This window comes from Podarcis liolepis (assembly GCF_965112155.1).
Source record: "Podarcis liolepis genome assembly, chromosome: 6".
NCBI classification, from domain to species: Eukaryota; Metazoa; Chordata; class Lepidosauria; order Squamata; family Lacertidae; genus Podarcis; species Podarcis liolepis.
This window is the reverse complement of record NC_139559.1, coordinates 47892728-47905889: the sequence shown is the minus strand read 5'-3', so window position 1 is coordinate 47905889 and position 13162 is coordinate 47892728. Positions and strand designations below refer to the sequence as shown.

The 13162-nt window shown below is 45.0% G+C and overlaps 1 protein-coding gene across 3 annotated transcripts in view; it reads right to left on the bottom strand.

The window, feature by feature from the left end:
- Nucleotides 1-13162, bottom strand: part of ELAPOR1 (endosome-lysosome associated apoptosis and autophagy regulator 1) — a 61238-nt gene that overhangs the window by 17149 nt on the left and 30927 nt on the right. For all 3 annotated transcript variants that reach the window (XM_083509787.1, XM_083509785.1, XM_083509786.1), the window contains exons 4-9: nt 5639-5786; nt 4722-4802; nt 4460-4565; nt 4171-4320; nt 1844-1932; nt 740-917 (exon numbers count right to left, since the gene is read on the bottom strand). In XM_083509787.1, coding sequence (XP_083365913.1) covers nt 740-917; nt 1844-1932; nt 4171-4320; nt 4460-4565; nt 4722-4802; nt 5639-5786 — 752 coding nt within the window. The remainder of the gene's footprint in view (nt 1-739; nt 918-1843; nt 1933-4170; nt 4321-4459; nt 4566-4721; nt 4803-5638; nt 5787-13162) is intronic.

The window sequence follows — 13162 nt, the reverse complement described above, 5'->3', positions numbered from 1 at the left end:
GCAGCAACATGCTTCAGTGGTGTGCACATGCGCATGCATACTGAACATATACTGCACACTTTTTTCAGGTGGAAAAATCCCCTTGGGCAGAGCTTTCCCACTTGATATCAAAGTGGCAAAGTGGCCCGATGAGTTCTAGCCACTATTTTGCGGTATCTTGACATATGCTGGGGGGGGGGGGTGTTTTCCAGGACTTACACTTACATTGCTACCACAAGATAATATTACCTTGCAGGCCTTTACCAGGAGAGTCGTTGCATATTGATTCTTCCATTTGCAAAAGTGGTTGGGTAAGCAAACCCTAAGAATAGGCTGGTAGCCGCCTCTGCAAATTACCAATGAATTTCCTGATAGAAGGGGAGTGTCATATCATGCATTTTTGTTGTGGCTGTTTTTAATCAAGTAAGTGACAAAGAGGAGCTATCTGTGTAAGGACAAAGCAGCCAGTTCCATAAGCTGTATTCAACCTTACAACTCTGTTGCCATTGGCAAGAATGTGGAATTATGAGCAGTAACGAAGAATAGGAAAATGAAGAGCTCACACAAAGACTGGGCTCCTTTTTATGCCACCTCTGAATGCAGTAAGCATAAATAACATCAACTCCAAATCAGTAACTTCGGGTTCCCTGCATGCATCCCCACTGACACTGCACAGGTCCCTATTCATTGAAACGTTTTAAAGAAAGTAATTCACGTGACAATTTGGCCAGCCAAGAAGGAAAGAACAGAACAGCATTACCAGACCCATTTGAATATGATCCGTATGGGCAGGGCTCACAGGAACTGGTGTTTGTCTTGAAAAAACCAGGATTGCAAGGTGGGCATGTAGTTTTTACGCCAGAAGCAGGCAATTCCACAGAACCGGGGAGCTCCTCGCTGCAGATCTTTGGTTCGGCCCACTTATACATTAACTGAGTCTGTTGATATAAGAAAGAGATAGGAGCAAACATTTCTACACTTTGATCCGCAAAAAGCTGTGCAATGCCTAGATATCTCTTTACATGAACAACAATTACACAGGCTCTCTGCCCATCTGCAAAAAGCATTATGAGAATATTCCAGGAAAGAAGCCCCAAGATATTAGCTCCTCCTCCTCCCGGGTGTTCTGAGTTCCCTCCCCAAGTTTAGTAATATACTGTCAGTATGAAATGGTCCGCATGGGGGTGCTCTTTGCACACAGCAGTGATAAGAAGAGCCTTGCTTGAATTGACCCAACTACCCCAACATTCTGCTTTCACAGTGACCAGGTGCCAGTGCTGGCGTGATACATTTTGCCCCAGAGGGCAGGAGACCCCAAAGTCTGTCACTGCAAGGAATCCTACACAGGCTTCCTTCTCTGAGGCAGGACACAAGGGGAGAATGTGTTTCTCCCCTTTGTGTCCCATTTAGGCTTCCTTCTCTTGGTGGTGGTGGCATGATGATGGGAAGAACAAGTTTCTCCCCTTCGTCACCACACACCACCCCCAAGAGAAGGAAGCCTGCAGGTTCATGCCACATCCCGCTGTAGCCACTTCCCTCTTCCTGAGGTAGACAAGGAGCTGAGGCCTTTCCAAGGCCACACACCTCTTCTAATAAGGAGAAACCAGCAGCAGTGGGTTCTGCTAATTAAAAGAGGTGGGTAAGCTTAGCCAGCCATGCCATCTTCAGGGCCTGACTCCTTTATATTCCTGCATGCTCACTTACTCCTTATGTCCCTGCTTATTAAAGCATGAACAATGCTTTGCAGTACGGTCTTTTCCGTTAAAGGTAAGCTCTATAGCTGTGTACGTCAAAAAGCTAAACAAGAAATTTTCATTATTTAAACGCCACCATCACAAACAAGGAAATCCAGAAGGTGAATTACCTCTCCATTGGTATCACAGGCTGTATGAGTATAAAAATAATCCTTATCTGTGCAAGCTGGGCGTGGCTTGCATGATGCTGAACCTGGTTCTTCATTGAAAAGAGGAAACAATGGTTAAAACCACGTGAGCATGAAAGAATCAATCTAGCAACAATCAGCAGGAACTTCAGAAAGGTGCCATGCCCATCTCACACACATGCCCATATTTTATCTCTGTGTAGCGGGTACTAATCACGGCTACCATAAATCTATTCAGTGTATTTAACCGGAGCAATGAGAAGGGCAGTGTGTGCATGTTTGCAGATGTACAGGTCGTTTCAGGCTTCAGTTCCAACATTTGTTCTCCTAGAAATTGTTAGAAGCCATTTGCCTTCTATTTGCTTAAGACAATTGAATTTGACGGGAACAAAGAACACATTTTTGTATCATGTTAAAGGAGCAGGCAGTTCCCAGCCCTTTTAGGGTAAGAAAAAGTGGCAGCAATTGATGAGAAAATTGCAGGGATTTTGCCCTGAAGATGGAGCATTTTGTCATTAAGCTGAATACTCCCTTCCCCATGTAGGAAAGGGGAAACCCAAGGTCCATTGTCGTCTCCTATAGTTTCCAGCAGCCTGGTAAAATGCTTCAAGCATAAGGTTTTGAAGCTGATCAAGTCAAAGTCTTCCTACACGACAGCAACCAATCAAAATGCTGCAGTCTGATGTGCCAACTGCTGCCACTTCTTATAGGGGAACAGACAACACTGATATTGCACTTGCCAAATATGATGCAAGCCTGAGATAGCTAAGTCGGTAGAACATGAGACTCTTAATCTCAAGAGTAATGGGTTCAAGCCCCATGCTGGGCAAAAGATTGCTGCATTGCAGGGGGTTGGACTAAATGACCCCCGTGGTCCCTTCCAACTCTACAATTCTGTGATTCTGTGATTCTAAGCAATCACAAAGAGGAATGAAACTGCTATGAGCCTGTAATTTGAAAGTAACTTTCCAAGTCTTTCTGCAAGGCAGAGTTCCATAGAACTGAGCAAATTGCTCAAAGCATGAAGGCGCTAACAAAATATATCCCTCATTATGCAGAGAGCAATACATGAGAATGATGCCCCAAATCCAGCTGTGTAAAATTCCTCCAAAAACACAGAACTACGGATCAAAAATCTGCTTGAGACTTAGACCTACTTTCCATGGAGAGGATAAAAATGTGCCTACATTTAATGGGCTAGATCTTGCCAAACTTTTGTTTGGAGAATTCTCTGAAAAAGCTCAAGATTTCCCCAGTAATTTTCCAAAGCTCATATAGATCCAGGCTGGGCTAATTTCTCCATTGTTGCGAGTAATCTTGCTTGCCAGTCCCCACCCCGCAACTTTCTCAAACTTATCAAATGCCCAGGGAAGAAGGAAAATGGCACCCAAGTGGGCATGCAAAAGCTGGGGGGGGGGGTTCCCTATGCTTCCATCTTGCAATAATAAATGCTTCTAAGCATGCCAACACCCTCCAATGATGAAGGGAATTTAAATAACTGCACTTTTAAATGCCTCGCTATCAATAAGCCAGGAGGAAGTTAAAACGATACTTCTTGGTGCTTGTGTTAATGGAAACTGCTTAGAAATAGCTTTTGGCAAGGATAGCTAATGGGCTGTCTCCCAGGAGCTCCCATCATCTTTGACCCACTGTCTATTCTGGTTTGGGCTGACTGAGGCTCATCTGGGTGGGCACTACACTGGCTACCCCAGGCTTTTGGTTTCATCTTCGCTTACTGTTTTCCCTCCTCTCCCCCTCAGTTTCACATGCTTGTGAATGTTACTGGGAGAAAGAAAATGGTGTGTGTGATCAGAGGGATGATGCCAAATCATTACAAGCAAAAGCAAAAGCAGTACCCAACACTGCAGACTTAGCCTCTTACAGGGGAAAGAACATGGCTACATTAATTACATTTTTGAAGAGGAGAAAGAAGAGCAACTGGATTTTCTTCGTTAGAGCAGGTGCAATGGGTTCTAAGCTGGCAGGAAGATTTAGGTAGCATATTCAACTGAACTTGGAAGCTGGGCAAACAGCTGGGGATACGGGATACTTTTGCTTAGTAAAGCTATGGGAATACCCATAGCTCAGTGGTACTGCCCCTGCCTTGCATATAGAAGGTCCCAAGTTCAATCCCCAACATCCCCAGGTAGGGCTGGGAGAGATTCCTGCCATAAACCCTGGAGAGCCACTGCCAGTCAGTGTAGACAATATTGAGCAAGATGGACTCCATATAAAAGCAGCTTCCTATACTTCAAAGTCATAAATCAGCCTCCTTCATAAGTTTTCTGATAATTAGCTAAGGTGCTTACCTGAGTACATTGCCGGCTCGCACTGGTGACAGGAAGTAGCTGTTTTGCTGGAGTAGGAGTTTGCTGGGCATGGCTGGCAGAAGGAAGAACCTAATTTGGCTGTGTAGGTGCCTGCCTTGCAGGGAAAGCATTCAGAAGTGAAGGCTACTCCTAGGGAACAGGGGGGAGGAAAGGAGTGAGGTTGGATAGCAGTGCAAGAGAGGAAAAAAAACCTTTTAGCCGCTGCTGGGCACAACGACAGCTTGCATAGTGGCATCAGACCCGAGACATGCACCAACCAAACACAAACCTGTAATCTCAATGTTCCTCACCAACACAGGCTTGGGAGTTTTGGACCACACAGAGAAGGCTGTCGTTCTCCAAAACAGAACATTGTTGCCCTGACTCAGCTGCACCTGCAAATGTTCAAAGCACAGACAGTTCAAGTCCCAGCTGATACTCAAAGGCTGTACCGTTTGGGACTTCAGTACGGAGTCCCAGAAGCACACACAGGTCTCCTTCTCCAAGCTCCTGTGGGCCATAAGCACAGTTAAGGAGCTCTGTGCACTTACAGTGTGCGTCTCCCACCCTTTCTCTGTGGTTCTCATCCATCGTGACTCCTCTACAGTTGGCTGGCACTGGTCATTCTGAATCTGCAACAAATGAGAACCCGGGATGAGGATGCATGGGATAAATAAGTTGATTTGTAGTAGTCAGCTTAAGATATCACAGTAAAATTAACGTTTTTGCTGCTGGAGGGCAAAACTCTTTTGTAGGACCAAGTTCTAATGCTGTAGTGTAGAGAGAATGTATGCATAGCTTTAAAGGCTGGAAAGATAGGCTGCTGTAGGTTTCTCTGGGCTCCTACAAAGTACAATATGGAGAAAGTGCCCTAACTAATCCTCCAGCAGCAAACCTAGAGCACACTGTTCAGAGATTTTTAAGAAGTTAAATGGTTTTGTGTCCATTTTGGCATTCAAGGCAACCATTCCTGTATCTACCCACTTTCTTAAAGCAATGTAGAGGAAGAGCCACTTCTATGAAAGAAACTGTGATAAAATGCACCTCAATACACTTCGGAGTTGTTAAGTTATCTGAAGTGCACTTTAAAGAACACAGTGGTATATGTTAATGGCCCTGGAGATGGTATAAATGTTGGAAAAGTCTTCTTGGCTACTGTATTGTAGTGAATAGGGAGGAGAGGAGATGCCAAAGTAATAATGCTGTTGTTTTAAATGAGCATCATTATCTTTGAAGCGTTAAAGAAGGGAAACCACTGTATCTTGAAAGGACTGCAAAAATAACTGCTGCCAAAATTCATTTGTCACCGGATGAAGTCCAACAAGATGCAACATTCATTTTTCAGATAGGCCCAGAAAGTGAAAACTAGTGCAGAGGTGGTCATATAGGTAAAGACAGTGCCCAGAAGAAATCCTCCCTCACTTTGCATGCAATATTAGCAAGGTAGATTGAGTTATAGGAAACATACAAAGAACTCAAAGACGATGCTGCTGTCTTGGTAGATATACTCAAAGGAGACAGTGCCAGATTGCTTCAGATTAACAGCATACACCAGAGTGGCTGTGCACTCGTCTGTGTTGGAGGCAATGTAATCTCCCTTAAGACTCCACGTTGACCTGGAACAGAACAAAGAGAAAAGCCCAGCCGTTAAGGGAGTGCTACTGTACAGTTCCAGAGAACAGACATTCCCTAAACATTACAAGAGAGTTACATTAACAAGAGAGATGGGTAAGAAAGCTAAAAGCACAAATGCCAGATGTTATGTCTCCACTGAAATATGGGTGTAATATTTATGAAGGATTCGTTCCACCATTGTAGCTAATATACAAAATTGCCCAGAAACTTCATGATCTCCAGATAAGTCTGTTTTATCTGGAGATCAACAACACTTCAGCAGGCTGCACTTAGTTGAGCCATGTTGGCATTTTATACTGACGTATTCAAGTCTATTCCACATATTCCACATATGTGATATACAGGTCAGTATATTCCCTGTATATCACACTCTCATTATATGCTAGGCCACAGCATGAGGCTGCAGAATGATAGATGCAATTACAAGGGGACAAAGCACAGGTTCTGTTTTGTGCAATCATTTCTAAAGCAACTGAAGAAGAAAAAAGAAATGCACCCACCCTTATTTTACATCTGTTGTAATGTAAGGCAAAGGTGAAATAGGAATGTGGGGGTCTTAACTAAAATGGAGACCCTTTGCCAATCTGGTTGAAATTTGGCAGGTCTTATAACCTGGGGGGGGGGTAGCTGAATGTCCCCGTCATGCCATTCAAATAGAAAACCCCAAATTTACAAGCTGGAGATGTGCAGTTTATTCTCTCATTAAAGGGAGTGGGAAAATGAAAAGGCAGCAAGCAGAGGTAAGAACCAAAGTGGACGGGTGTTAACCCAAAACTTTCATCTATATCCTTCACATGCTCCAAGACAGGGGCAGATGATGCATCTCTTGTGCCTCCTAGCCCAGTCCTGGTTCTCTTCCCTACCCTGTTTCTCTGCCTACTATGGAGTAAAATCAGAATCATAGCAAGAAGGGGAAAGGACGGGCAAAGCAGTCAGTGGAGGAACATGCAGGGTCTCAAACTTTAGAGGGGCAGACAGGATCTCAAGGTTGATGATACTGCCCTAAGGGAAACTTGGTTTAATTTCACACATCATCAGTTTACTTAATTCAGAAAGAAATAAAAGAAATTGTGGTGATTATCATCATGCTTGCTTCTAATGACAAACAGTGTCACTTTGGGTGATAAAACTGGATGGAGGTGGAAGCAGGAAAACATGGCCAAGGGTAGCAATGCTGATTTGCCCTGCGCTGATGTGCAGACAGTAATGGGGTGAAGGTGGCTGTAAAGACTCCTGGAAATGAAAGGTAAGAGGCACCTTTAGCTTCTCTGACAAATGACAAGCATGAAGGAGGGGCAGAGGAGAGAAAACCACGGTGGGTGGTGGTGGTGAAAGAACTATAAGTCTCTCTCTTTCTCTGTGTGTATTTGTGCCTGTTTTCTTCCAGACTTAAGACAACCCTCCATCCCCCCAAAATTACACTTCCTGATCAATCAGAAGTGTTCCAGTCTGTGAAGCCCATTCTTTCCCCTCAGCTCATCATTTTCAGTCTGAAAAAATATGCAAGGATCTTATTCACTTTGCAGCAGAAGAGAGATAAAAGCCAAGAATACATACTATAAACTGCATACTTTGGGATTTCATACACATTTATGAAAACAAAAAGGCCACTTGCTCCTGTTCTTTTCAGCAAGAGGAACTCAGAACCTTTCACATGCATCGTCGCCACGACTCCATGAAAGGTATCCTGGATCTAAGGCAAACTGGAGGAACCAGACAGACCTTTACTTAATGAGACGAACTAGCAATGGTAATAATCTGCCCCTCTGCTTCTACAACTGTGCTTAGAAGTTTGATGAATAATTTAAGTGATATGAGAAGTAGGTTACATTTGCAAGTTGCACAAACACTTTTCAGCACCATGGTATTGAGTTTTTTTTAGCAAAAAACACTCTTTAAAGGACGTCTTCTGCCTGACGAGTCTCAGCTAGCTTATCTTCAGCATCAAAATGATTAAAGCACCAGGCAGGAAAACAAGGTCCTGGGCTCCGCTCGTCGGAGCATTTGAGGCCAATGGACAGACTTAAAGCCCCAGAGCTTGTAAAGCAGAGCTAACACACTGTACCCCTTCAAATCTATGCTTCACAAAATATCCTCACTAAAACAGTTTTAAGCTTAACATCCATTTTCCTATCAGGATTAAAAAGTACAAGTAATCTCAAAACACAAATGACTCAACTCCAGGTGACTGGGCTATGGCAGAGATCAGCTAGTGCTACTGTGGCAGCTAGGACAGCTATCTAAATTGAGGTCAAGGTGGTAGGTTGCCTTCCAGTCTTCACTAATGGACCAGAACAGAGACTCCTGTTCTACTGACAACATAGGAAGCTACAGTACATGCCTATCTTTGTGGGCTGCAATGTGTGGGAGGAGTCAGCCCTGCCCAGACTGCAGACCTGGATTCTCTTCAAAAGAGGACCAGCATCTTTCAGAAGATCTCCATATTGCCAGTGACCATGAAGAGCCATTGGATCTGGATATCCCTGCCTCAGAACTGGAGGCCCCCCCACCAGTTTCCTTCTAAGCCTTCCTGACCTGGGGAGACAGACACAGGGGCAGGTTTGCACTGCCTCCTATTAACAGACTAGCAGCAAGGAAGAATATAGGCACGCCACATGAATTTTCCAAGATGCATGGTTTCTAATTAAATGCACTGGCAGGCTGCTCCGAAACAAAAGGTAAGGGTTTGGTTCCTCCTCCGCGTCACCTTACTCATATGCAGACATTAGCACACCCACATTACACACAGTATCTTTAAACAGGCTTTGCGCCTTTGTGCTAATTATGTGAACGTGGGATCACTGTCAGTGCAGAAGAGAACACAGGAGAGAGGCACTCAAAGCCAACATGGTTAAAAATCCAACCAGGACCAGGGAAATCCAGGTCCAAAGCCACACTCAGCCATGAAGCTCCCTGGGTGGACCTTGCACAAGTCACTGTCTTGACCTTAAGGGATAGCTGGGTAAAATGGGGGTGGACAGCCATGTATGCCAACCTAAGCTCCTTGGGAAAGGGGTGGGGTGCAGATGCAATTAAGTAGAAAGAATTTTGGTGAGTGTAGATCTGAAGCTTTACATTCCAGCTGAAAAGCAAGTCAGGCAAAACAGCCCTCTTAAGCCTCATGTTCTGAAAGGAACAACCAAAACTCCAGGATAGTGACAAGGAATTTGAGAGGTATTATTGTTAGAGGAATATTGCATTTGAGGAGATGTGCTTCTGCAGGGAGGACACAAACACAGCTGGAGAAACTTCATTTAAGATGGTCATGTAAGGAAAAGAAAAACCTGTACAGATTCACCAGACCTTAACAACCCTGCTTCATGATTTATATGCTTAATTCCTTGATCGAATGCTTGTTTGAAGTTGATCTGTAAGTTTGTAGCATCTTAGTTCACTCTTGATTCATCCAAATAAGTTGTCTGTAGCCTCGTCCTCCAAAGCCACCTCCCATTCCTCCTGCATCCCTCACCTCCAGCAGACAATGACCCACCAACAGTGCAGTGTCCCCAAGACGAAGTCTCCTGTCACTGCTGATCACCCCTTTCCACTCCCTGTTGCTGCCCCCCAAAGACAAATCCTTAGCATTGGAGAGGGTACTGCCCCCATCATTCACCCCAACATTCCCTGGATTGGGCCTGCCCCCTCCCAAGCTGCTAGGAGTTTCATTGTTCTTCCACTCCCATATGAGGGTCATCCTCTCCTCAGTCTCCTACGGTCCAGGTCCATAGGTGGCATAAGTGCTGGTCTGGGGTCTGTTGGGTGGTTGAGGCAGTGGCATCTCAGGATCTTGTGCAGACCTACCCTGCTGAATGGCAGCCACAGCGCCCAGCAAGGCAGCAAGCGGGAGGCCAACCACCATGTCCATGAGGGCTACTGGGCCTCAGAGGCGCAGAATGCATGTGAGCAGAAGACAGCTCAAGTGCTGTCCATGGTGCTGATCTTTGTGGCTGGCAACTCTGCCGAGACATATTCACTGAAACCAGAGTAGAGAGAGGATGCAACTCATCCACAAAGAGAATGCACACCCACCTCTGGGATACATTGGGGAGAGGCTGTGCAGCTGAGCTGGTTGGATAGCCTCCATAGCCACACCTTCCTCCACTGGTGCTGGCACTGCACCACCACCTCTCCCATCCCTGAAAGATCCTTGGGAATCGAGGCCACTGATACATTACCGACATCACTCTGGCTGTTGTCCGTGTCTTTGATGGGATATGGGCAAGGATCTTCTTACCTGCCTCCAAGGCTTTGTTCAAAGCCTCCATTAATATCACGCCGGAGCAGATTAGTTCCCAGGCTCATTTCCTGATGGCACCAAAGGTGTCATTCCATTGCTTGCAGGTGGAACCTGTCATGCAATGGTGGAGGCAGAGGGAGCCAATCCTCTCAAATGCACTTATGTGCCACTTTCTCTGTAACTCCAGATAGGCACTATTATAGGGCACACTGTACTACCCATGTGGTGATCAAATGGGTGTTCAGAAAGCTGACAATGAGACACCGGTGCTTCCATGACTTGATCCCATAAATCAGTCACCAAAGCAGTGCAACCCATCAGAAGCTGCCCATGGTGGAAGATGTTGCTGGGCAGAAACCCCTGCCAGGGCACGGAGGATGATGGAGGCTGCACAGGCAAGCAATCATTCAGCCCATAATATTAGCAAATCCTGCTGATTTCTGCAGCCTTCTGAATGCACCCCCAGCTATCAATCACTGTGGCCTTCCACCACTTCTCCTTTCTTCCTGTGGCTGGGCCCCTCCCAGCAACTCTTCCTCCCCTCCTCCAGCTACTTGCTCCCACCACAGTTCCACATCTTTCATCCCTTCATTAGCTCCTCTGCCTGCCCCATCAGCTGCTGTTTCCTAATGCTTGGTGCCCCTCTGGCACCCACCAGAAAACTTACTCCCCTGGATGTGAACCCACTCATTCCCCCCCCAACATTGAGTTTTGCTTCCTGCAGTTTGCTGTGTTGGGTTTTCCTCCTTCCCATTACCCTCTGGATTTGGTTTCTCTCCTATCACTATTGAGCTTGGGTCCCTGCCTTCACCCCAGGTTGGTGTTTCCCCCCTCCCTTTCGACCATACCTCCTGTCTCCATTGCTGAGGGTAATCCTGCCCCCCGTTTTGGGGTTCTCCACAAGGTTAGCTGCTGGTGGGTGCATTTTCACCTGCCCTGCAATCTGTGGGTGGGCAGATGTATTTCTGCTGGTGTGGAGTCCCCCCCCCAGCAATATAAGCAGTTTTTCAGTGGGGGAGGCCTACTTATGTCTCATCCAAACCTTTCCCAGACAGGGAGTTATATAGTGGTCTGGACTGCTTGAGCAGAGATCTCAGAGCAGAACGTAAAACAAGGAATGTCAAGAGAAATTAAAATACTGACAACAAATCTTCTCTATATACTATTTGACTAATAGTATTCTTCATAATTAAAAAGATGCAAACTAGAAGTGACAGACGAAAAATAATGTGCTCATTAAAATTGAATGGAGATTCATATTAAAAACCTGCAGTAGAAGTTATTTTTCCATCTTCCTTTACTGCTAAGAAGCAAAAACTGAAATTTCAAAGATGGCCTTTAAATGAAAGAAATAATACACCGCTCCCCTGGCACACATTTGCCTTTACATAAAGGCATCTAATGTTAAAATTATTCCATTTCCTTTAGCACTTTGTACCCATTTTGCAAAATATTGATTTCCCACCCCCTATAGTTTTGTCACTTCCAAGGGGGAGAAATTAGAATAGAAAATAAAGCTATTAAATACTGGTTTGAACTGATTTTACAAACTAACCACATTACAATACTTTAGGAAATTACTGAAAAATAATATGCTGGTACATTTCTGCAGTGAAGTCTGTTTAATTTTAAATGTTTTAAAAAACCCAATACTGCTGTGAACTATTCCTGGGGCTATAATTCATAAAGCAATAAATTTGTCAGAATCTAGTAATGTACTTTTTTATTTAGAAATTAAATGGCTGTCTGTTTTGTAAGCAAACAAATCCCTGGACTTAAAAATGAGAAAGTCACAATATCTGTTCCCTAGGTAAAAATTAGCAGGTCAAAATAACCCAGTGGGAGCAATGACAGAATCTGCTATTGCAATTAAAACTTAATCAACTGTCTGTTTCTTACCACTGTGTGACCATACCAGTCTGGAACCTGGGCTTTCCTTTTAAAAACCAAACCAAAATGAGAGTCTAGTCTATATGGCTGCAAAATAAGTGAAATCTCAGGTGCAAAGGGGAGACAGAATTTCAGCTGGCAGGAAATGGGGATTCAGTGCATTATATATCCTCTTTGTCTCTTATGATTAGGGGAAGCAAACTGAATTATGCACAGTAAGTAAATATATGCAAAATGTATTTAATTTACTTAACCCTGGTGAAGAATTCTGGTCACATTGGGAGAATTTACACACTCACACACAGAGTGCCAAATGTCAGAAATGCTAGGGTGCTGGTGCACATGAACTTACCATTTCATCTATATACCAGGGCTGGCCCACCTATGAGGTAAGGTGAGGAAGCCGCCTCAGGCAGCAAGATCCACAAATGCAGCAAATCTGGCCTCAAAAAAATGCATTGTCCATTGCTGCTGCCATGGGGGCAGCAACAGCTATGACAGGCTACTTGGATGCTGGATCTGCATCCTCTGCATCCTCCTCCTCCTCCGCAGCACCACCATGCTGCCTCCACTGCATGCTCTCAGCAAATAGGAGGTGCTGTTGGTGCCCTCCCACCCTTATGAAGAAAATGGCAGGGACTATCCTTTGGGGTCTCCTGGCTCTGTACCAGCCCAATGTGATTCAGAGTGGGCCTCTTTCCTCATGCAAGAGCCCTCCCCCCCCCCCGACATCCACACTTTCCCCTGCTGTAGATCATCACTCACCCCCTTGTTCCCTGGCATGGGGGAGCACCATTTTGTGGTTCGCCTCTGATGCCAAAATGTCTTGGGCCAGCTCTACTATAGACACAGTGCAGCAACTGATCAAACTTAGGGAAGAGAGTATTTGCCCTTTCCATCCCATCCCATCGCTATTCTCTGGGGTTGCTCTGTTCCATATCCTGCTTTGCCTGCCTTTTGGTTTGGCTTGGAGAATTCTAAAGTTAGTTTTTACTTGGCACATTGCTCAATTTGCAGTTCATGGCTCTTCCTCCCCCCCCCCCCGCCCCCTAAAGTGACTAATCCACACCAGCACATATACATATTGATTAAATCATAGTTTAAAATTGAACCTTGATGCAACCACATCAGGATTCCTTTTTTTACACAGAGATTTAATCCATATGCATACATGCTGATGTGAATCACCTAGCTGTGAGGAGGGAGGGGAAGCTACAATTGAGAATGGCA